Source organism: Drosophila biarmipes, chromosome 3L, assembly GCF_025231255.1.
Source record: "Drosophila biarmipes strain raj3 chromosome 3L, RU_DBia_V1.1, whole genome shotgun sequence".
Lineage (NCBI taxonomy): Eukaryota > Metazoa > Arthropoda > Insecta > Diptera > Drosophilidae > Drosophila > Drosophila biarmipes.
The window spans coordinates 14,279,632-14,300,594 of NC_066613.1; the positions used below are offsets into that span (position 1 = coordinate 14,279,632).

Below are 20,963 nucleotides of genomic sequence, written 5' to 3' on the forward strand. Positions count from 1 at the left end.
CCGATAAGCTATCGATAGATCGGCCAGGGTTGTGCAACACACGAGCGCAGCCATTTGTCGTTGACCAACACCGCCAACAATCATATTTTTTGTACGGGCGTAATTAGAAAGCAGTAATTAAGTTAATTTCCACGTCCTAACCACAACAAAGCTACGTACACTCGCACCGCGAAGAGAGCGCCCCAGCATTTTCCCACCGGAAAAGCCGCCGCGTGCATTGCGAATCCCGGGCGCAGCCAAAAGAAACGTCTTAAAACTACGTCGCCATTTTTGACACGGCTCCGAAATCGAAAACACAAAACCCACACACACCCAAAAGAGCTGAGCAGCGAAGAAGGAAAATTTATACGATTTGCGAACTTTTGCGGTTACGTCTATAGATCTGGGAATACTATATTCGACGGCACGCATGGGGAGTGCTCGTGATTAGTGTTATTAGCAAAGAATCGGCGAGAGCGAGCGAGTGGCAGAGTCACTGGCGATTAAGGAGAGGAGGCGACGACGACGACGACGACGTGTACAGCATTACCCTTAACCCTTACCCTAACCCCAAATAACCATCACTATCATCGGGCAGATTGGTGACGAACGAACCATTGTGATCCTACCGCTAAACTAAAATGGCGAAGACCTACGACTATCTGTTCAAGCTGCTCCTGATCGGCGACTCCGGAGTGGGCAAGACCTGCATCCTGTTCCGGTTCTCCGAGGACGCCTTCAACACTACCTTTATATCCACAATAGGTGAGTGAAGAATCCCCCATCATCTGCGGCCTTTAATTGATTATGACGCCCGGCCTCGCATGAACTCATTCGGAATTCGAGCTTCAGTGAGTCATTTGCCACCGCTCTCCTCATTTCTTTTCGCTGTCCCCGCGTATTTATCATAATTATTGTTGTTTTCCAGGGAGGGGCTATTCCTCTCCCTCCAATACTTTTGATTTCTCGAAGTTATAATAATTTCCCTGTAAAAAGCAGACCCCAAACATGGATAACCGGATGTGAATCGCTATCAAGGTTACAGATTCACACCCGCATAGGAAAGCGCACAGAAATAAGACTCACCCGGAGTCTTTGTACTTTCGCTCTCTTATCGCCCAAGAAGCCGGATTGTTCTGATACGAGGCTTACCCATTAGTTCAACGAGTCGGCGGGAGTGTCATTGTGTAGTAAACCTAAAGCCTCAAGCCCTGGGATGGATAGAGTCCGAAAGGTCGTCTTTATATAGATATGGTAAAACGTTGATGCAAATACTTCTTTTGATAGGATCCAAAAGTTTAAAAAATCTAAATTTCTTCAGTATGCTATTACAATTTGTTTAAGAACTATTAATAATCCCCAGAGAACACTCCAACCTTTAGTTATACTAATAAAAAGTGGCCATTAAGGCTTATAAAATGATTACTAGTTCTATCAAGCAGGAACCGAAAGATATGCCATTTACCTATCATTTTCGTAATGTACTTTGTTCTCTCTGTACTTGTAAGCACAAAAGTCGAACGATTACCATCCCTGCTCGTGGCTAATAATTGTTTATTTTCGTATTTGGCACGTTTTCCCTGCGACACTTCCAATTTTGGGGCATTTACTTAACGACAATGTTCAAATCAATTGCGTGGTTTGTAGGTTTCCGTTTCCCTCTTTGTCTCACTTTTTAAATGCGACGTCATGGGTTCCGAGTAAACAGGTTCAGCCACTTGCCAAATTATTCAAATTAATTAGCGTTGTGTGTGTATGCTCATCGGCTTCTCTCTTTGCAGGTATCGATTTTAAAATTAGAACAATTGAGTTAGATAACAAGAAGATTAAGCTGCAAATATGGTGAGTGATAAGAAGAAAGTCTTTGGTTTCCTTTTATTAATCTTTTCTCATACTTTCCCAGGGACACTGCCGGCCAGGAGCGCTTTCGCACAATCACCACGGCCTACTACAGAGGTGCCATGGGCATCATGCTGGTATACGACATAACCCAGGAGAAGTCCTTCGAGAACATCAAAAACTGGATCAGGAACATCGAGGAAAACGCATCCGCCGACGTCGAGAAAATGCTGCTGGGCAACAAGTGCGAACTGACCGATAAGCGACAGGTACGGCAAAGGGAAATTAATGAACTCACTGGCTATTCTTAGACTTCAAAGAGGCTTTATCGATTCAAGGCTAAGCCATTTCATTCGTCAGTGTGGAGTTTTGTTATAAAACTGTTGTAAATGAACGGAGATGTTGAATATTTAGTAATGCTACTATTTACCAATAAGAATTGAGTGTTTGAGATTTCTGTTTCCAAACTCTAATATGATCTCAACCCTAATTTCATTTTGAACAATATATTCAAGATAAATTTAAAAAGGAAGAACGTGATACCCACTATGTTATATACATTTACTGGTTTTAACTTAATCGAGGCTGTGCCTAAAAACCGATTTGCTTTAATAAGTCATTAAAAACACACGTTTAATGACCCTACAGCTATCTGCATACCCATGAAATGATAGATTAAACGTTGAACAACATAGTAATCGGACAATGTTCTCCCCATTGCAGGTTTCAAAGGAACGCGGTGAACAATTGGCTATCGAGTATGGCATCAAGTTCATGGAGACCTCCGCCAAAGCCAGCATCAACGTGGAAGAAGCCTTCCTCACCCTAGCCAGTGATATCAAAGCGAAAACGGAAAAGAGGATGGTGAGTGCTGCGGGGGACAGTCCGAACAAAGAGTTTATACCAGTCGCTAATCGTATGTTGTATCCTTTGTGTGCGCAGGAGGCGAACAACCCACCCAAGGGCGGCCATCAGCTGAAACCGATGGACAGTCGGACGAAGGACAGTTGGTTGTCCAGGTGCAGTCTGCTTTGACGTGGCAACGTGCGTTCGGCACTGATGCGGCATGGTGGCAACGACTTTGCGGTAGTATTTCACGGTGGTAACTACGAGGTAGTAGTTTTCTTAACTCCTGTTAGATTCGAATTCAAGCGAAGCATTAACTGACATCTAAATCAACCTTAAGCATCAACAGCCGGCTCCCCCTAACCGAATAAGCGCGATAATGGAATAGAACACAAATTGCATTATGAAACAGTTATTAAATAAAGTATATGACGTCAGCGTGTAAGAAGTATACCTAGGCATGATAATATACATTTATATACGTATATAACTCGAGTTAAAACCGGAAAATCGGAAAAGAAATAACGATCCAGCGATAACGTAAAGCGAAGAGCAGCCAATCCAACCCGCCCGCGTCCTTCTCGAAGAGGTTTTTAGTATTTACGGAATTATGATTTTCTCTAGCAGCCATGGTTGTTGTCGATTTGTAAATTATTACTTGTAAAACAAATGTACTATGTATGCATATGATTAGTTCACCTGCCCTTGTTTTGCTCATAGCCTGTGTTTACCTTCGATCGAGTTACCCAGCCCTTTGCCATTATGTTAGGAATGCGGAGGATGTCCAGACGCACAATTACCCAAATTGTACTCCCCGAATTCCATCCCACGCACCTCCCATCCCCCTAACTCTATATCGTAGATGTGGTAGTTTCGCACAGATTGAGGGTGCTTACTATATTATTATTCTTCTAATCTTCACACACATTTCATTTGGTTAGTTTGTACTCTATTTATTTTGTTCTTTGCCGCACACCACACGACTTTGTCAATAAACGGTTACGTCTAATAAATAATCATTAATGAAGATTTGCAGATGAGATCATTAAGATCCCCATCGAGTAAGATCGGTCGACAGCAATAAACTGGGGATCGAAGTTAATGACTATTTGTGATTTTTACCTTTTTAAGACCAATAAGATTTATTTGTATCTTTGGAGCTTTAAATTAAAAATCATACCAGACTTTTTAAAATAAAAATCTCTAATAATCTTTATTTTCGGTCCCCGCAATAAACAATTATGAACACATACACAGCGCAGTAAAATAAATTATGTGAAATTAAATGATAACTAATTGCATATTTGATATTAATTAATTACTTGTAATATTAATGATTAAACGTATACAATTTTATAAAAATAAATCATGTGCAAAACCAATGAAAACTGGTTTTACTGAGGATGGCTAGTGACCGTTTCGTAGCGAGGAGCTTTTGCCACGGCGGAGTTTTTACAGCTGCTATCGGTCTGTTAACATCACAGATCTGTTAAAGGCCTGAGTACATTCACCGATCGTTTCAAAATTTCTCTTAAATATTTAAACAAAAATAAAATATTTTTTTTTTTGGTATATTAAACAATTTTTTTTGTTTTATTTGGAAACTTCTGAAAAATTGTATTTGTGTGAAGGAGAAATTAAAGATGGGTTAAAAATGAGCCCAAAATGCAAAAATAAACGATAGATGAGTCTAGTAATTTTATGATTTTGGCTTGAAAAATTTTAATTTGCTTCTCCTACCCGACTTTTTACTCCAGAAACCTCTTCATTTGTTGCTAATGTCAATATATTTCTTGGAAAATTTTATTAACCTTGAAGTTTAGCTCCCAAGCAGCTATTATCTTTGAGCAGTCTACCATGAAATTACTTTGTATATAATGCTGAGATTGTCAAAGTAAGAAATAAGATCAATAAGTAAATGCTGATACTAGATAATTATTTATATATGTATTTAAAAAACCGTCCACAAAATAGCTGCACGACATTTTGCTTAAGATAAACAGAGAATTGGTGACTTAAGTGTAGATACAAGTAGATTGTACGATACGAACATTCAATTAGGAGCAGCACAACATTCACACACACAGGGACTGGCCCGGATTTGGGTTAATAACGATGGACAGACAATAAGTGGCGTGATAAGCTGGGCATAGAGTGGGAACATGTATAATAAGCACATAAGCTATAACTAGGAGGAATTGCACGTTGCTGGTCCGCTGTTGGCTCCTGGCAGCGGGTTACGCCTGCGGCAGGTTCTGGTAGTAGGTGGACAGGATGCGCCACGCCTCCGGCTCCATGAAGCCGTCCGGAGGACTGGCTCCGGTCTTGGCCAGGGTGCGCATCTTGGTCCCCGAGATGAACTCGAACTCATCCTTGCGCTTGGGCTCAAAGAAGGCCATTCTGCTGGCGCTCTTGTCGTAGGCAGCAACGCGGAAGGGCAGGATCTGCAAAAAATAGCAAGAAATATTGAAATTCAGTTTTTACGTTTAAGTTAATAGACAAATATTTGGAAAATATATATTTTTACAAGTTCAGTGAGTTAATACTAAACTGTAAAGGTATCATTTTTATAGCTCTTGTTATTTTCATGGGAAGATTTAAATATAAAATATTTTATAAAAAATTAAAAACACATTCAAAACAATTTTATCGACCGCATGTTAAACTAAAATTAGGTTCTAAGCCTCAACAACCATTGAACATTTAAATCAAAATCTACTTATAAGTTAAGATTTATTTTTCGGGCCTATCCTCTTACCTCCATGCTGTCCAGTCCTTGGGCCATTTTCAGCACCCGCGCGCCGTGCGTGGCGTCGTACAGGTTTCCATCCGGATAGGCTTCCTTGTCCGGATGCGGCATGCCCGCCGGATCGCGGCCCACGATGTAGAAGTTGGCGCCAGCGTTCATGCGCGCCTTGGCGTGCCACTGCACCTCCGTGGGACCGGCGTACATCATCGGCGAGGGGAAGATGGCCAGCACAGTGTCCTCGCGGCGCAGCACGCCGGCATCGAGGACGGCCTGGTGCTGCTTCATGCGCACATCGAGCGGCACATCGTCGTCCTTGGTCCAGCCGCCCAGAGGATGCAGCAGCAGCACTGGCTGCTTGAAGCCGCGATCGAGCAGTTGGCGACGAGTGTCCTGCATAAGCAGGGCATGCCCATTGTGAATGGGGTTGCGCAACTGGAAGGCGAAAATGGCGTCGGCGTTGAGCTCCTTGAACCGGCACCTCAGCTCGTTCGGCGTCAGTCTATACTGATCCAGTCCGTCATCCCAGCGAATACGCTCAATCACAGCCAGATCGCCGCCGACCAGGTATTCGCCAGATTCGTAGACCTGCTTGCTGTACGGATGATTGGGATTGCTGGTGCCAAACTGGCGAGCCAGGCGCTCCTCCTTGCGCTGGAAGTAGAACTCGGGTCTTCGGAGGATGGCCACCGGCTTGCCCTGGTACTTGAGGGTCAGTGAGGAGCACCCATCCAGACGATCCTTGTCCGCCTGACTGGCGCTCAGAACTATGGGCACCGAGTGGTTCTCGCGATACGAGCCATCCATGCCGCTCTGGAGTGTGTTGAAGTGCAGCGTCTGCAGGTACTCGTCCTCGCGCATGAATCCGCGCAGTGGATAGGCCCATCCCTCGGCCAGCACCTGCACCCACTGCAGCTCCACGGTGCTGATCTCGATGGCCTGCAGCGACTCGGCCTCGTGACGCAGTGCCTCCGTGGCAATCGATTCGCTGGGATACAGCTCCGGCAGCTGGTCCACGTCGCGTAGCGAGCGCGGAATGATGCCCTCCTGTTCGAGCAGCGTCACCAGCTTCTGCGTGGACTCGCGCACCGTATAGCCGTGGGTGTTGACCACCAGTTCCGGCATCTGGGGACGCTCGTACTCCTGCGTGATGCCCGTGAAGCCCTTGATGACGCCCTCGCGCGCCTTCTTGTACAGGCCCTTCACGTCGCGTGTCTCGCACACGTCCAGCGGCGTGTCCACGAATATTTCGAAGAACTTCAGGCCAGCATCCTTGTGGATCTTGCGCGCCATCTCACGATCATCCGCGAAGGGGGACACGAAGCTGCAGATGGCCACCACTCCGCTGTCGGCGAACAGCTTGGCCACCTCGCCCACCCGCCGGATGTTCTCCTCGCGGTCGGCGGGCGTGAAGCCCAGGTTCTTGTTCAGTCCGGTGCGGATGTTGTCGCCGTCCAGTCCGTAGGCGGGAATGCCCCGCGACACCAGATAGGCCTCCAGCTCGAAGGCAATCGAGGTCTTTCCAGCTCCACTGAGGCCTGCCGGGAGATGATATCGAGTGGATAAGTATTTTTCAATTTCGCAATTATTTATAAGGTTAGTATGGATAAATTAAAATTTTAAAGTAACAATTAAAATTTAAAATAAAAACCTTCAAGTTCAAGTTCAAGTAATGGGAATTTTAGTGCAATGATCTGAATCTTTCTTTTTCAAATTAATATTAGTACATTTTTAGAAATTTTTGGAAGAGGAATAGTATGATTCTCAAAAACTCACACATTTTTTTTAGAAAGTTTTGATTTGAACTTTTGTTCCGACTAGTTAATTTACTCTATTAAAAAAAATGTCGAAATCTAAAAATTTGGTAATGATCTATGCATTAACAATTGCCAACGATCTTTGTTATTGCACAGGATAATTTAAATAAATTAATAAATTTTTAATGATTAGCAAAGTTTACAAAAATGTTCAAAACCAAGAGGGATTAGCATACTATAATGATATTGCAGAGGGTGCCACAGAAATAGCGAAGCTCTGAATGAGGGTGTGTTTCCTGTAGGATTTTAAGTGCATTTCTGGCTACTTCAGCGTTGTGCTATTTCTGTGACACCTCCAATATCAGCTGGACTTTGGCTCTTACCCGTCAGCCACACGGTGCATCCTCGGAAGCCCCGGCACAGGCCCAGGTTCTTGCCGCGCGTCTCCCGGGTGACATGGTGCTTCTGCTCGGTCACATTCGTCGCCACCTGTAGGCACTGCAAACAGAGGTAAGCGGAACAAGAACAAACTCGGGTTTAGCTTTCGAAATTATCATAAATTAATATTCATGTCAAGTTGGGATGGCGATGGTTGCCGCCCCGGGCTTCTTGGCGGGTCTTTTCAGCTTTTCAGCTGCTGAGTCCAGAGCCAAAGGCAAGTCATCATCGAAATAGTTCGCATTGACCCCAGGGCGATATTCGAGCCGAGCTCCAGCGTTCAGTTTGTTGACCTTCCGACGGAGCTCGTGTAAGCAGAATCGCGAATGGAACTCCATTACGCGATATGGTGAGCCCAAGGGACTGGGCTTTATCTCAAAGTTAAGTGAGTGCAGATATTTTCCCATTCCTAGTTGATTTTTCACATTGGAGTTTGGAGTGTAAAGATTTCTGCACTTAGTTTTTAAAATAATTTAGCATTTTAAATATTATTATCTAAAAGAGAATATTTTAAATATTCCAGCCTGTATGAATGTACTTTCGGCTTACAATTTGATTTTCAAAACAATACGAGAATTAAATATTTATAATTTTTTAGGAAACGTAATGATAATGATTTTAGAAAATATAAAACAAGTGTTAATCCTTCAGGTATGCTACTTAGTGTAATAAACTAGTAACAATATGTTATCACTTTGGCGTTCTTCACAAATGGTTAGGAAGTGGGTCACTGTGCTAGATTGCCATTCATATGAATTCCTTTTCCCGCTGATCTCACTCATGAAGCCATCTCTGGTTCACGCTTACTGAGCAGGTTAATTTAGATTTAAGTGTTTTGGGGCACTCTCTATTTTTTGTTATCTGCATTTTTATCTTTCCGCATCCAAATATAGCGAAACCACTTTGTAAGGTATAATATGATACCTTTTATAAGCCTTTCCTGCCTTACCCTTCTCTTGATGTGCGGATAGAATCCAATGGGCGGATTAGGCATTATACTGTTTGTTTCTTGGTGATATTTAAAAATAAAGTGGAAGTAATTCCTTTTTTACGCGGTCTGTTGTGTTCAATCGCTTTACATTGAGCACTGATAGCGGTACGGATGGGACTCAGATTACTGAAGGCGAGCTCTCGGATGCGAAATGGTCTTCGTCATAGACACGCGACGAGCGTCGAAAGCGAACTGAAAGTTTTCAATAATATTTATGGTATTATAAGGCCGCTCCGGCCCCAAAGGTACCGGAGAATGGGTCTCGAAGAGAGTGTGAGACGCTGAGAGATAGCCCTGATCTCTGGATCGGCGATCCACGCAGGCATCATTTGAATTCTCCCGTTCCATATGGAGAATTTGTTTGCACAGTCTTTCCACCGCTTGTTTGATTACTAATCCCATTCTTCTGGGTCTTTTTTACCCCCTTTTGATATACTACCTAATAATATCTCTTGTCTCCTGGCTTATGTAAGGCGAAAGGCCAAATGTCTCGAGTAGGGTTCTGGAAAATAGCCACATAATCAATGGTTGCGATTAATAATAAAAATCAGTCACGTTTTAATTAATCTCATCTTCATCTGTGGTTGCATAGAACATTCAACTGAATACAAATTCTTATGTCCAATTAGAAAAATGACTCTGAATTCTCTATAATTGAATGGTTATATGAACTAATCCATATGAAACCACATAAGCAAAGTATTTAGCAAGTCATACCTCATAAAAAGTACAAACCTAACCAATTGAATAATATATATATATATTTTAACTTTTTTACCTGCAATATCTGGTTCTAAACTTCTTGAGATAGATGTGTAAAGTAAAGAGATTGGCTGATGTACACATGCTAATCTTTGTTTATCTGGTAAAAACATCACTTTCAACCTATTCAAAGAAACAAACAGACTCCTCCCAGCACAGCAAAGACGCCTCAAGCGAATGGATCTTACCGCATCTTCTGGCTTTTCCGCACTCGGTGGCCAGCACTTCGGGGAAGCAGCACAGGCCGTGTTATTGTTATTATTGTTGTAGTGGCCAAGCGAATTGGCACATCGGGTAAACATTTTTCCACAAAACAAAACGGACTCCGGGCAGGTGAAAGAAGAAAGCGGGAGTCGAACAATGCACTCTTTGATAATTAAACAAGTGAGAGTTGGCTTTTCGGGGCGAAGTCGACCGCCAAAAACACTGAACTTTCTCGCCGAAGCTCGAAACTGCAACTGAAATTCCACGGGCTGCAGCCGAGAAGAAAACCAGGCAGCCCCAGCTACGTTGGCACTCGGCGCTCGGCGGAGATCCACTGGCTGGAGCAGGCGGTGGTCCACATGGGAACTTGTTTATGGAGGTGTTTAGCTAATAACCTCCTCTTGGTGAGCCCCAACTTTGCGTTGCTGTTATTACAGACAAACAGTCGTCTAAACAGCTCGGTACATACACTTAATAGTGTGCAAATAAGACATTTGGGGAAAATGTAGCCAATTCCAACAGGCGAAATGGATCAGAACCTAAATTCCTCATTATACCTCTTCGGAATTTATTTGCATGACTCTTAAGATAGTAAACATTGTGGTCATTAGCCACATATCTGAAAAGTCGTTAGTTATGTAATTCCTTTTAATGGTATAAGTACTTGCCATAAAGATACCACGTAATGCAATGACACATACAAGTAATAACCATTAAAACCAAATGTTGCTATATGGAAATCAAATTGCTAGCCTTAAAAGCTCAGAAAGTATCTTGAAAACAATAAAAAAGAGCCTACTTTTGGAAACTAAACTTAGTATATTGGGGTTTTTTATTTGTAATTTAATTATAATTAAAAATATGATATTTTTTACAATGATCCTCGTGGTATATATTTCTTTCGGTGTCGATCAGTTGCGAAACTGTGACTAATGAGTAAAAAACAATGTCACGGAAAGAAGATATTGCCATAAGTTATCACCGTGGTCATTCAACCTGCAAGTGATGTGATGCCGGCTTGCTGACCAAGTTTTCCACTGCTTTTGGCCAGCCCCGAAGTGGCCCAGACCTGACTTGTTCACTGGTGCCACTTAGTTGGCTCGGGAGACTTTCTTTCTAATTTCAACCTGTTTCAGCCGCAGCAATAACTTTTGCTGTGGCAACCAGTTGTTATCAAGGAAATAGTTGCACGTTGCATAAGACACTTGATGGGTAGTTCATTGTCTTAAAGGCTGCGGAGATTATTGCGAAAGGTGACTTTCTTTTTTGGCAATAGTACTTATGTATCTTTTTTAATACTTTGTTTTATATAAATATTAAAAGGGCTTTATTTTTGTAAAATGTTTACATGAAACTAAAGGAAATTGGTCATACAATGTAGCATTGTACATAGTAAAAACCTCGACCTCAACATTTTCTTTTAAAATAGTGTAATGCAAGGCCTGCGCTTTTGCACATGTGTGGAAAATGTTTTTGACGAGTCAACCACTTATAAAGGCTTTAATATTTGCATACTACTGATTTATTATGGTAGAGGGGAAAGAGTCTATAATTATAATCTTATCAATTGCCTGCCATTAAGCAAAATCGCCTATTTATATATATGATATATTTTAGTAGTCAAGTGCGAATAGGAATTGGGTTAGGAGGCAACTCATAGCCCACGATAAGATTAAGACGGGAATTCTGGCATTACGTGTCGGCCGATCCATACGGAGAAACATAATGATATGTGTGTATAGTTGGGCGTGGAACGTAAACAGGGGGTCTGGAGCCTGGGGGGATGATGAGACCCGGAGAAACTGTTCTGCCAGCCACGGCTGTTCAAATATAGTGATCATTTCAGGCACATTTCACATCTGTAGTCAAACTTTTCGGCGCACTTGTTCAAATAGAGTGGGGGAAACATGGGTTTCCTCAGTTTTATTTTGCTTTTGGGGCCAGGGCCCATTGCTGGTACTCACCGTCTTCTGACGCTTTTTGCTGCTCTCCGGCACCTCGCTCATTTCTGGACTGGAACCAAGCTGCGATTCGATGACTCCGACTGTGACCCACTAGTAACACGTCCTCCTGAGAGGCACCTGCGAGCAATACTGAAAGTGCTGCGAAAAGTGGCACTTCGAGTCGGAATTCGGGCCAATCGATGAATGAAACGAGCCGCGGACGCGACTGGCTGGGCTTTTTTATGTTTGATTATGGCGGTGCCACTCACGGAGGCCAAGCCAAAGCAGTAACTTCTCTAAAACTTAGTTCCAATCAAGCAATGCGTCCGAAATATGCATTAGAAAATGTTTTATTCCTAATTCACACGCACACGAACGCCCACGCACACCAGTGCAGCCCTCGGCGCCCAGCTGATTAGAGATGCGCAGAAATGCGATGGTTGGGCGATAGTGACAACACAAAGCTTTTGTTTAACCTACATATTAAATTTAAACAAATAAAATTTTAAAAATTCTTTTTTTCTTTTTTTCCTTCTTTTGAAAAATTTTATTAATTTAAAGCACTAAAAAATTATAATTTTACGATACATAAAAATTTAATACCAAATTAAGAGAACATTAAAACAAAAATTGGAAATAAACATTTTGAAGTGAAAACTTTTTTTTCTTAGTTGATGTAAACGGCTTAGAATGCTGGATTGACCCAATGGACTTCTTTTTACACAACACTAGTGGTAATTTGTTTATTATTTAAAGTTATTGTATAATATTCCTATATATTGTTTCAAAAATGATTAATTTTCTAACCAAACATTCTTAGCAAAGGATTAGTCGTTTCTGGCGCTTGAGACGGTTTCCGCTTTAGATGTCTTAAATACATTAAATATTATGTATTTAATAATGAGTCATATATAGAATTTTCCCTTAAACCAGAGCTCAGAGCAGTACAGTTTGTTTTGAATGTACGTTTATTGCAAATACATCTGATAAATAAATGATTAGGACTAGGCTTACAACTAGGGAGTGTCTACGATCTAGTACGGAGGCGGTTGGTACTGCTGCTGGCCCATCATGTTCTGGCGCTGCAGCTGGGCCACCAGGTTGGGCGTCTGCTGCTGGTTCATGCTCTGCTGCTGCGGCACCATTCCGCCCCCGCCGCCTCCACCAACGGCTCCGCCCGCCTGCTGCGGCCCGGATCCCATTCCCCCGCCGGCGCCACCTCCCATGCCCTGCATCTGCATCATTTGCTGGTGTCTCAGCTGCTGTTGTTGTTGCTGCTGCTGCTGCTGGAATTGTTGCTGGGTGTTCAGCACGCCCGGTTTGCCGCCTCCCGCCGACTGCTGGCGGGCGTAGGGTGGAACCTGACCGACCACCCCACCAGGTCCCGGGCCCATCATGTTGGACATGGTTACGTTGGGCGCCTGGTTCATGTACTGGTTGCGGTTGCCGGCCATCATTCCTCCCGGGCCTACGCGTTGCTGCTGTTGTTGCTGCTGCTGCTGCTGAGCCGCCGCGACCGCCATGAAGTCGGGATTGTTGCGATTCGCCTGTTGCATCTGAGGATTGAAGTTGCCCATCATGTTGGGCTGCTGCTGTTGCTGCTGGTTGGGCGCCATGCCAACGCCCACGCCAACGCCTGCTCCGCCGCCCTGTTGCTGCATGCCCTGCTGCTGTTGTTGCTGCTGCTGCTGGTACTGATTCTGGAAGTTCTGGAACTGGACTTGCTGTTGCGGCTGCTGCTGGGGCTGTTGTTGCATCATTCCCTGCTGGGGCATGCCTCCCATGCCCATGTTGGGATTGTTGCCAGCGCCGCCCACGCCCACGCCGACACCAACTCCAACTCCCACACCGTTGCCTCCCTGGGCTCCACCGGCCTGCATCATTTGGTTGGCGTTCGGATTGACCATGCCCACCATGTTCTGTGGCATCTGCTGCTGCATCATTGGGTTCTGCGGCATGCCCTGGCCTCCCATGTTCATTTGGTTCATCTGGTTAGGCGCCATGCCGGGTCGCATGTTGCCGCCCCGCATGAACTGCTGTTGCTGCTGCTGGTTGGGATTCATCTGTTGCTGCTGGGCGTTCTGCTGCTGCTGCTGTTGCAGGGCATTGAAGGCGGCCACCGACTGAGGATTCTGTTGGGCGTTCATTTGCTGCTGTCGCATCTGGTTGGGATTCATCTGCTGCTGGGGACCCGGCTGCTGTTGGGACGGTTGCGGTTGCTGCTGCATCGGATTGAAACCGCCACCGGGCCCCTGTTGCGCCTGCTGCTGCTGCTGGAATGGCTGCCGCTTAAGAAGCATATTGGACAGGGCCTGCTTGGAGTTCACATTCAGCGGCGGCCTCTCAATGCGATTCGCTGAAATGGTTAACACAGATTACTAACTTTATTCTCCTTTAAAAAAAAAGGATTAGGGACAAACTTACATTGCATATTCTGCTGGTGCGGAGCATATTGGTTGTGGTACGGCTGTGGCGGCTGCTGCTGCTGCGGGGCATTGTGCCACTGCTGCTGCTGGCCCTGCATACCTTGCGGTCCGGCTCCGCCGCCTCCCGGTCCCTGCTGCATGAAGTTCATCTGGGGATTCTGCTGCCCGTTGCCACCGCCCACATTCAGCTGCTGTTGCAGCGGATTGTTGCCCATTTGCTGCATCTGCTGCTGTTGCTGCAACATGGCGTTCTGCTGCATCATGTTGTTCGGATTGGGTGCAAACTGCTGCATGTTCATCTGTGGAAGAGTTCATTTTAGTTCAAGGTGAAATTCGAGCGAATCAGAAAGAATGGTTTGGCACCTAAAAAGGCTAAGAAAATCGGAGTTTCCAATTTAAAACTTTTGAATTTTACTGCCATTATTTCGTTCATAATTGGTTGCTTTGATTTTTTTTTTTTCGAAAACTACCAATGCAATAAAAAATTAAATTAAATATTTGTAAGAGCCCGATTCTTACCGGCATGTTCATTGGCATCTGGCCCATTGGATTGGGCTGCATCTGCTGCTGCTGCATGTGTTGCTGCTGCTGTTGTTGCTGCTGCTGCTGCATTTGCTGTTGCTGCACATTCTGTGGCTGCTGGGGCTGTGGCGCCAACTGAGGCTGCTGTTGCTGAGTGTTGACGACGGGCGGCGTCTTCGGGTTCTTGGGCTTCCGTTTTCGCGTGGTCGTTCCCTTGCCGCGACCCCTTCCAGTACCACCAGGGCCAGCGCTTGGCGACTGATCCACCGAGGAAGGCGTGTCCGCCTTCATTTCGTCCTTCTGCAAAGTAGAAACAAGGGGTTTTAAAAGGATCAACTAACAAAAAAGCAGAAACCACATACTATGCAAATCTTCTCAGGCACGGGCTCAATGTCCTCGGGTGGCAGCGGCAACGGCTCATAGTAGTAGCTACTGGGCTTGACCAGACTGTGAGTGTGGTACTTCAGATTGCGATGAGCTTCCTCGTAGGTGAGAGGCTTCCTCTCCAGCTTCACTGCCCCAAACCACACCCACGATAGGGGCGCCGGGTTTTTGTGACCCTCGAGTATATCCCACACGCTAATGCGCTGCTTGTCCGATATGCGCAGTTGCTTCTTGTCCATGTCGCAGATCTTGTTCCCCTTGGTGTCCATTCCAGCGTGCTCACAGGCGATAACCTAACAGAAGAAATCACAATTAGTTTCTAAACTGCAACAGGTGTCTAACAACCGCTTACTTCGGTGGGCTGCTTGTAGAGCGGCAGGAGCTGCCGGATGACCCGAATGGAGGCGTTGTTCTTCTCTCCAATTTCCTTCTTTAGCTTCTTCATTAGGTTCATGTAGTGCCTCTCGTCATCGGAAACCAGCGTCGAGTGCACCAGGGTGGCCAGCATGTCCACCACGGTGGTAAAGAGCTCCCGATTGCAGCTAAGGTCCACCACGCCCTGGCAAACCAGTTGAGCCAGGAGAATGGCCCAGTCTGTGGTGGGGGTGCTGTTCTTTTGGATGGCCTCGAACATGCCGCCGACCAGCGAGAAGCGCAACTGCAAGGCATCAAGGATCTCCTCGCGTGCCTGTGGCTCATCTATGCCACCGATGGTGTCCAGCTGAAAGTCAAAATGCATAGAATGAGTAAATGACTCCAAGTTATATGATCAACAACTCACCTCAGCAAAGGATTGCAGACATTGCGAAAGCTGGGCATAGAGAGAAACCAGAAGGTTCTCCTTATACTCGTCCTGACCCTTCAGACAGGTGAGGATGAGGCCCAGGAATGGTTGGTAGTTGAGCGGCATCTTCTTGTTGCGTGCGGCCACGCCTCCCAGGCCATAGCTATTGCTACTGTGACAACTGTTGCTCTTCTCGCGCTCGTCGCCGCTGCCCGAGCTATTGCAATCGGACTTGGGTACTTTGGAGAAGTAGTTCATGCTCTCCAGAACTTGACCGGCAACCCGTAGAATCCTGCCCTGAACTGCCGGTGTGAGTTTGGCGATGAGCGGAGCCACCAGCCAGGTGGACGGTTTGGGCTTGTGCGTCGCCTTCAGGGCGCCCGGTAAGACTACCTCCTCCATGTGGAAGACGTCGATGGCCGCGCGTGCCACCGTGTCAAGCCAGACATTCAACTCCGCGTTGTTGCTGAGCGATTGGCGGTACATGAGCTGCAGGTCCAGCCACGAGATACGCAGTGTCCATTGTCCCAGATTCTCCAGAATGCGCACTATCATCGAGCGCTGGTCTAGCTCAGAGATTATGTTGAATTCAGCCTCCGGATAGCAGATCATGTGCAGAACCCGCTGTGCCTGCTTGGCAGTCAACATCTCATCGATTATCATGTCGCACAGCTGTTCTGCGTTCTTAAGACACCTTTCCAAGACGTGCTCCTGGGCGCAGATCTGCTTCAGCACCGCCTGCGCGAACTCCAGCAGTGAGATTTGCTCGATTCCTCCGACCGACGGCTGTTGTAAAGCTTCTGGTTCGCTGGTCAAACTGCTGCCCAGCTGAAGATCGCTGGTACCCAGGATCTGGCTGAGATCAGCCGGTCTTTGTTCGTTGCTTTTCGGTGTGCTACCCGGATGAACAGGGGTGTTGAAGCCACTTCGCTTGCCGCTTCCAAAAGCACCGCCCAGTCCACCGGACGATGATCCGCTGCCAGCAGCCAATGGAGTCTTGAGCGCCGCATTGTCCACGACAATCAGGATGGCCTTGAGTACGGCCAGCACGGCAGCAATAGGTATGGTCTTGTGGGCGCCCACGAGTAGGTGACGATCGCAGCTCAATCGGATGCTGAAGTCGTTGCCCACAGCATGGAGAGGATTCGGGGATGTGCTTACCGAGTACATGCCCGGCTGTGGAATCTCCAGAGTCTTGAACAGCTTCAGCACTAAATGGCATGTGAGACGAGCACCCGCCTCGGCATCCACGCTTAGTTCGGCTCCTCCAGCGCTCACAGACCGGGCCAGAGTGGGCAGAGCGAACTTGCTCACAAAGTCCGCTAGCGAGAAGCAATGCCTGGCCACCAGGATGCAAACAAACACGGCCAGGGCGTTGTGGGTTTTGCCCTGTCCAATGTCCACTTGTCCGCCAAGGTGTGGGTAACGAGGACTCTTACTGCCGCTGCACAGACTCTGCAGGGCATAAATCCACTCCTCGGACAGGACGTTGCAGCTGGCGGTAAGCTCGGCGCAGGCCAGAGCCACATCGTTCAGTCGCTCGTTGTCCGTCTCCCGACAAACTGCAATCAAAGCGTTGGACACAAAGCTGTATACATTTGCCGGCGACTCGTGCAACGTTCCCAGCCAGTGGGGATCCAGTTTTCCACCGCGCCGAGGAGCCATAAACAGCTCCTGCAGCAACTGCGGATTATAGCCCTGGGGGGGCAGGCTAGGGAGAAAATCTTTGTTACTTTGGTTCTTAGTTAAGGAGAAATGCGATCTAAACTCACCCGAGCTGCTCTGGGGTGTTGAAAATGTCCTTAAAACGTTTGATGCACTGCAGTTGCTGGTAGTACTCCGTGGACTGTTCCTTGCCCTGCAGCAAGACGCAAGATTCGTGAAGATCGCTCAAGTAGGCAATGATACAACGCTCTGCCGAGGAGCACTCGCTTGGATTTGACACATGACGGATGGTGCGACAGACTCCCTCAAAAACGGACAGTGTCTGCTCCGGCGAAAGAAGCAGGCAGCTGTGGTAGCGCCGCAGAATGCTTACAATGTAGAGTGCCAGCGAGGTCGTGTAACTTCGTACTAGATTTGACTTCTTCAGCTGCAACTGATGCTCCACCTCTGGCAACTCCTTCAGCAAACTATCGCACAGCTCCAGCAAACTGTAGATATTGAGAGCCAGCTCCATCAGATCAAACAGGAATGCTACGTGCTCCTGCACCGGTAGGTAGTTGTTGTTTCCCAAGGCGAATCCATTCAGCTGCTCCAGGACATTGGCCGCGCACTGGGCGGTGACCACGTGCTGGTCAAAGTAGGCCATCTGCTGGCACTTGGAAGTGGTGGCTTCAAAATTGAACTCGTTACGCGAATGCTTCTTCACATGACCGGCGGCGGCCACATCTATGCTAAACTTCTTGGTAAAGAGCTTGCCAATCTCCTTGGACATCTTCTTGACCGCGTGCTTTTTCTCATCCCGCTCTTTACCCACTCCGAACAGCAGGATGTAGCGCTGGTTGCTTTCGCTGCTGTAGCTGCTCATGCTGGGATCGTCCTGGGGGATGGGAAAGTGCTTGGTGTAAACGTAGTGCCGCGATATACTACCGCCAGTGCTGATTTCTCCATCTCCTGGAGGACCGATCTTGGGACTATCGGGCGCTTCGTGATGTTGTCCCTTCTCCTTAATGTTCTGCACTAGCTTGTCCAGGTCATCGTCCACATTGGAATCGTCGAACTCGTGCTTAAAGTCAAGGCCCCCGCCAAATCCGTCGTCATCAAATCCGTGAGTCGTTGTCGGCGGTGGAGCCGGCGGTGGGGGCGATGTTTTCGTCGCCGTCGTTCCAGATTTGTTCACAAGCACAGACTCCAGCAAAAGATCTCCTCGAGAGATCAGCGTATGCATGTAGGCGTTGTGCGAGAAGACATCGTGCCGAATCAAGGCGCTGAATAGCTGAACAAGATTAGTAAACTCGGTACGCTGCTGAGGGCTGCTCACGTGCTCATCCAAAACGGGTGCGTCGTGGTCGAGAAAGTGCATCAGGACATGCTGGAACACAGGCAGGCCATCAATCAAGCCAGCGCCCGACGCCAGCGAGTCCTTGTCATCCTTATCACTGGACTGTTGATCCGCCGGCGTGCTGGTGACGTCAATCTGTCGTTTGTCCAGTAGAATGGCCACCACCATGGCCCTGTGCTCGCCCCAGCGCTGACCGGACACAGCCCACTCGCACAGAATGCGCACCGTATCCTTGTCCTGCTTTGGTTCGTACGCTGGTCGCGGTTCCAGCTGATCCTCTTCCCTTCGACGACTGGCGCTTGGGTTGGGAAAAATATGTGCATACAGCGTGTCGATGCTGTTATTGTGTTCCATCCGGTCGAAGCAGTGCGTGTCCAGGTGGTCCAGTGTGGCCAGCACACTGGTGTAGTGGTTCTTGCCGGCACTCAGCCACTTGGCGGCGAACCAGCGCTGCTCTGCATGCTGTGTACGCAGGACGATGTCCGACTCGGCGGACCGCAATTGTCGCCGGATCTCGTGGTTGGTTCGCGGACAGCGCGTGGGCATCGGCAGGACTGAGGGAGCCAGTGGAAGATGATCCAACGGACTGCCCAACAGCGAGGAAGGTGCTCGGTGAGCCGCTATTCCGCTCCAGACCAGAGCTGTGGGGCACTCGATGGTGATGATCTGCAGAATCGTGCTCAAATACAGCACGATGTCCCGGTGATGGGGACAACTCATCTGCTCCTGCAGCGCCAGCTCGTAGGGATCCTGTTGCAACTTTTGCTCGTCCAGGTCTTTGATGGCCTGCTGTTCCACCACAGTGTTGAGGAGTTGCGCCAGTTTCTTGGACACTATGTAGGCCATCTTTCGACACAAACGCTCTGACTGTACAAAGTCGTGCATGTACTGAAGGGCAAAGCTGAGCACCAGTTTTTTAAGCGGCTCGTCGAAGCTCGCCTGGGTGCGCATCTTGTCTAACAGGTCGAGAATCCAGTTAAGAAACTCCTGTCGGTCCAACAGGGACTCCTCGTACATGTACTTGCTCAGTTGATGACAGTACTTCCAGTACTTAAGCGCATTACGACTGTCCTCGAACTGGCTTCCAATCCCGGAAATGGTAGAGCCTGGCGGCACTGCAGCTCCTGCGCCAGCGGCTCCTCCAACCACTGAGGATCCAGGTCCACCCACAACTCCACTAAGGCTTCCCGTCGCCGGCATGACACTGCCAGAACCCACTGCCTGGCCGGGTGCTCCTTGCTGGCCATTAGCTGGACTGTGGATCGGCGGCAGGGGACTGGCCATGCTGGGCACGGGGATTACATTCGTTGGAGCACTGCTGCCGGTCACGGAATTAATAGAGCTGCTGCCAGAGGTTCCATTGCTGCCGGATCCATTTCCGGCGGCAGTCAGGCTTCCCGAAGTGCTACCATTCGAAGAGGACTTGTCGTGGCCTGCAGAATAGAAGATGTATCAATAATATAAATGAGTCTGAAGGGTTGCACTCACTCTGCTGGTAGTACTCCTGCAGCTTGGGCAGCAGCTCCTTCATAAACTTGATCATGTTGCTGGTCCAGTCGGCGGCCGGGTCGTAGATGCTGCGCTTCTTGTTCTTGGACTCGGTGAAGCTGAGCGTGTAGGCGGCGCTCAGCTTAATGAACCAAGTGGCGCGCTGCATGTTCACCTGGTTCTCGCACAGCGTAATGAAGATCTCCTCCTTTTTGTTGAACGAGGGCGCCCGCTTGGCCAGGCTGAGAAGGGGCTTGTTCCCGGCGAGGTCCTTGAACCAGGCGTCCACGGTGCACTTGCGCCGCGGCGAGACGGGCCAGAAGTTGTCCTTGCAGTTGATCTGCTGCTTCTTGCGCCCCGTGTCCGGCAGGGTCATCAGCTCCTCCTTTTTGGCCAGCACGCCGGTGAAGAAGGCGCTCACCTTGCTGGCGTTCACATTCGAGTTGTGGGCCGTCCCGAATTCGTCAGAGAGCGGCGGCGTCGTCGTGAAGCCGTGCTTGACATTCGTGGGCGTCAGCTCGTCCTCGCGCTGCTTCGCGTCCTGCGGATAGATGTCCGGCGGACCCAGGCGGGTGCGCTTAAGCGGACGCTTCTCCTGCAGCATGGACAGCATCTTGGCGGCCCTCTAGTTGCGTTTTCCACACGGATTTTCTCAGCGAATTTTTTTTTTTTTTTTTTAAATATTAAGTTACTTCCTTCCGTGAAGAGGGAAGAATTATTTGGCCGCCCCGTTGGAACGGGTTAACGCCACTGCCAATGTATGAAATTAAATTTCAAGAAAAACAAAATTTAATGGACAGCTATGTAAATATCGTGCAGTAGTTTCTGGTGATGTTATGATGACAATGAA

General features: G+C 47.5%; 3 protein-coding genes across 7 annotated transcripts; 1 reads left to right on the forward strand and 2 right to left on the reverse strand.

The window, feature by feature from the left end:
* Nucleotides 1-43: 43 nt before the first annotated feature.
* LOC108028021 (ras-related protein Rab-8A) lies at nucleotides 44-3,115 on the forward strand. 2 transcript variants are annotated; one of them, XM_017099658.3, is made up of 6 exons: nucleotides 44-517; nucleotides 578-744; nucleotides 1,761-1,821; nucleotides 1,883-2,087; nucleotides 2,542-2,682; nucleotides 2,761-3,115. In XM_017099658.3, the coding sequence occupies exons 2-6, from the start codon at nucleotides 621-623 to the stop codon at nucleotides 2,851-2,853; spliced, it is 624 nt and encodes a 207-aa protein (XP_016955147.1). In that variant the 5' UTR covers nucleotides 44-517; nucleotides 578-620; the 3' UTR covers nucleotides 2,854-3,115. The 2 variants fall into 2 exon arrangements, with proteins under 2 accessions (XP_016955147.1, XP_050741788.1); XM_050885831.1 differs by having other exon boundaries at nucleotides 44-744.
* A 1,464-nt stretch (nucleotides 3,116-4,579) lies between these two features.
* LOC108028018 (bifunctional 3'-phosphoadenosine 5'-phosphosulfate synthase) lies at nucleotides 4,580-12,105 on the reverse strand. Of its 3 annotated transcripts, none has more exons than XM_017099653.3 (4): nucleotides 11,527-12,105; nucleotides 7,551-7,665; nucleotides 5,423-6,948; nucleotides 4,580-5,108 (listed from the first exon to the last, which is right to left on the reverse strand). In XM_017099653.3, exons 1-4 carry the CDS (start codon nucleotides 11,566-11,568, stop codon nucleotides 4,902-4,904), a joined length of 1,890 nt encoding a protein of 629 aa, XP_016955142.1. In that variant the 5' UTR covers nucleotides 11,569-12,105; the 3' UTR covers nucleotides 4,580-4,901. The 3 variants fall into 3 exon arrangements, with proteins under 3 accessions (XP_016955142.1, XP_016955140.1, XP_016955141.1); XM_017099651.3 differs by lacking the exon at nucleotides 11,527-12,105 and adding an exon at nucleotides 9,547-9,868; XM_017099652.3 differs by lacking the exon at nucleotides 11,527-12,105 and adding an exon at nucleotides 8,555-8,871.
* Nucleotides 12,106-12,455: 350 nt separating this feature from the next.
* Nucleotides 12,456-20,729, reverse strand: LOC108028013 (mediator of RNA polymerase II transcription subunit 12). 2 transcript variants are annotated; one of them, XM_017099642.3, is made up of 8 exons: nucleotides 20,114-20,729; nucleotides 17,394-20,058; nucleotides 15,619-17,332; nucleotides 15,190-15,558; nucleotides 14,816-15,130; nucleotides 14,451-14,753; nucleotides 13,930-14,230; nucleotides 12,456-13,861 (listed from the first exon to the last, which is right to left on the reverse strand). In XM_017099642.3, the coding sequence occupies exons 1-8, from the start codon at nucleotides 20,724-20,726 to the stop codon at nucleotides 12,540-12,542; spliced, it is 7,602 nt and encodes a 2,533-aa protein (XP_016955131.1). In that variant the 5' UTR covers nucleotides 20,727-20,729; the 3' UTR covers nucleotides 12,456-12,539. The 2 variants fall into 2 exon arrangements, with proteins under 2 accessions (XP_016955131.1, XP_016955132.1); XM_017099643.2 differs by lacking the exons at nucleotides 14,451-14,753; nucleotides 14,816-15,130; nucleotides 15,190-15,558; ... (1 more) ...; nucleotides 17,394-20,058; nucleotides 20,114-20,729 and adding an exon at nucleotides 14,295-14,362.
* Nucleotides 20,730-20,963: the final 234 nt, after the last annotated feature.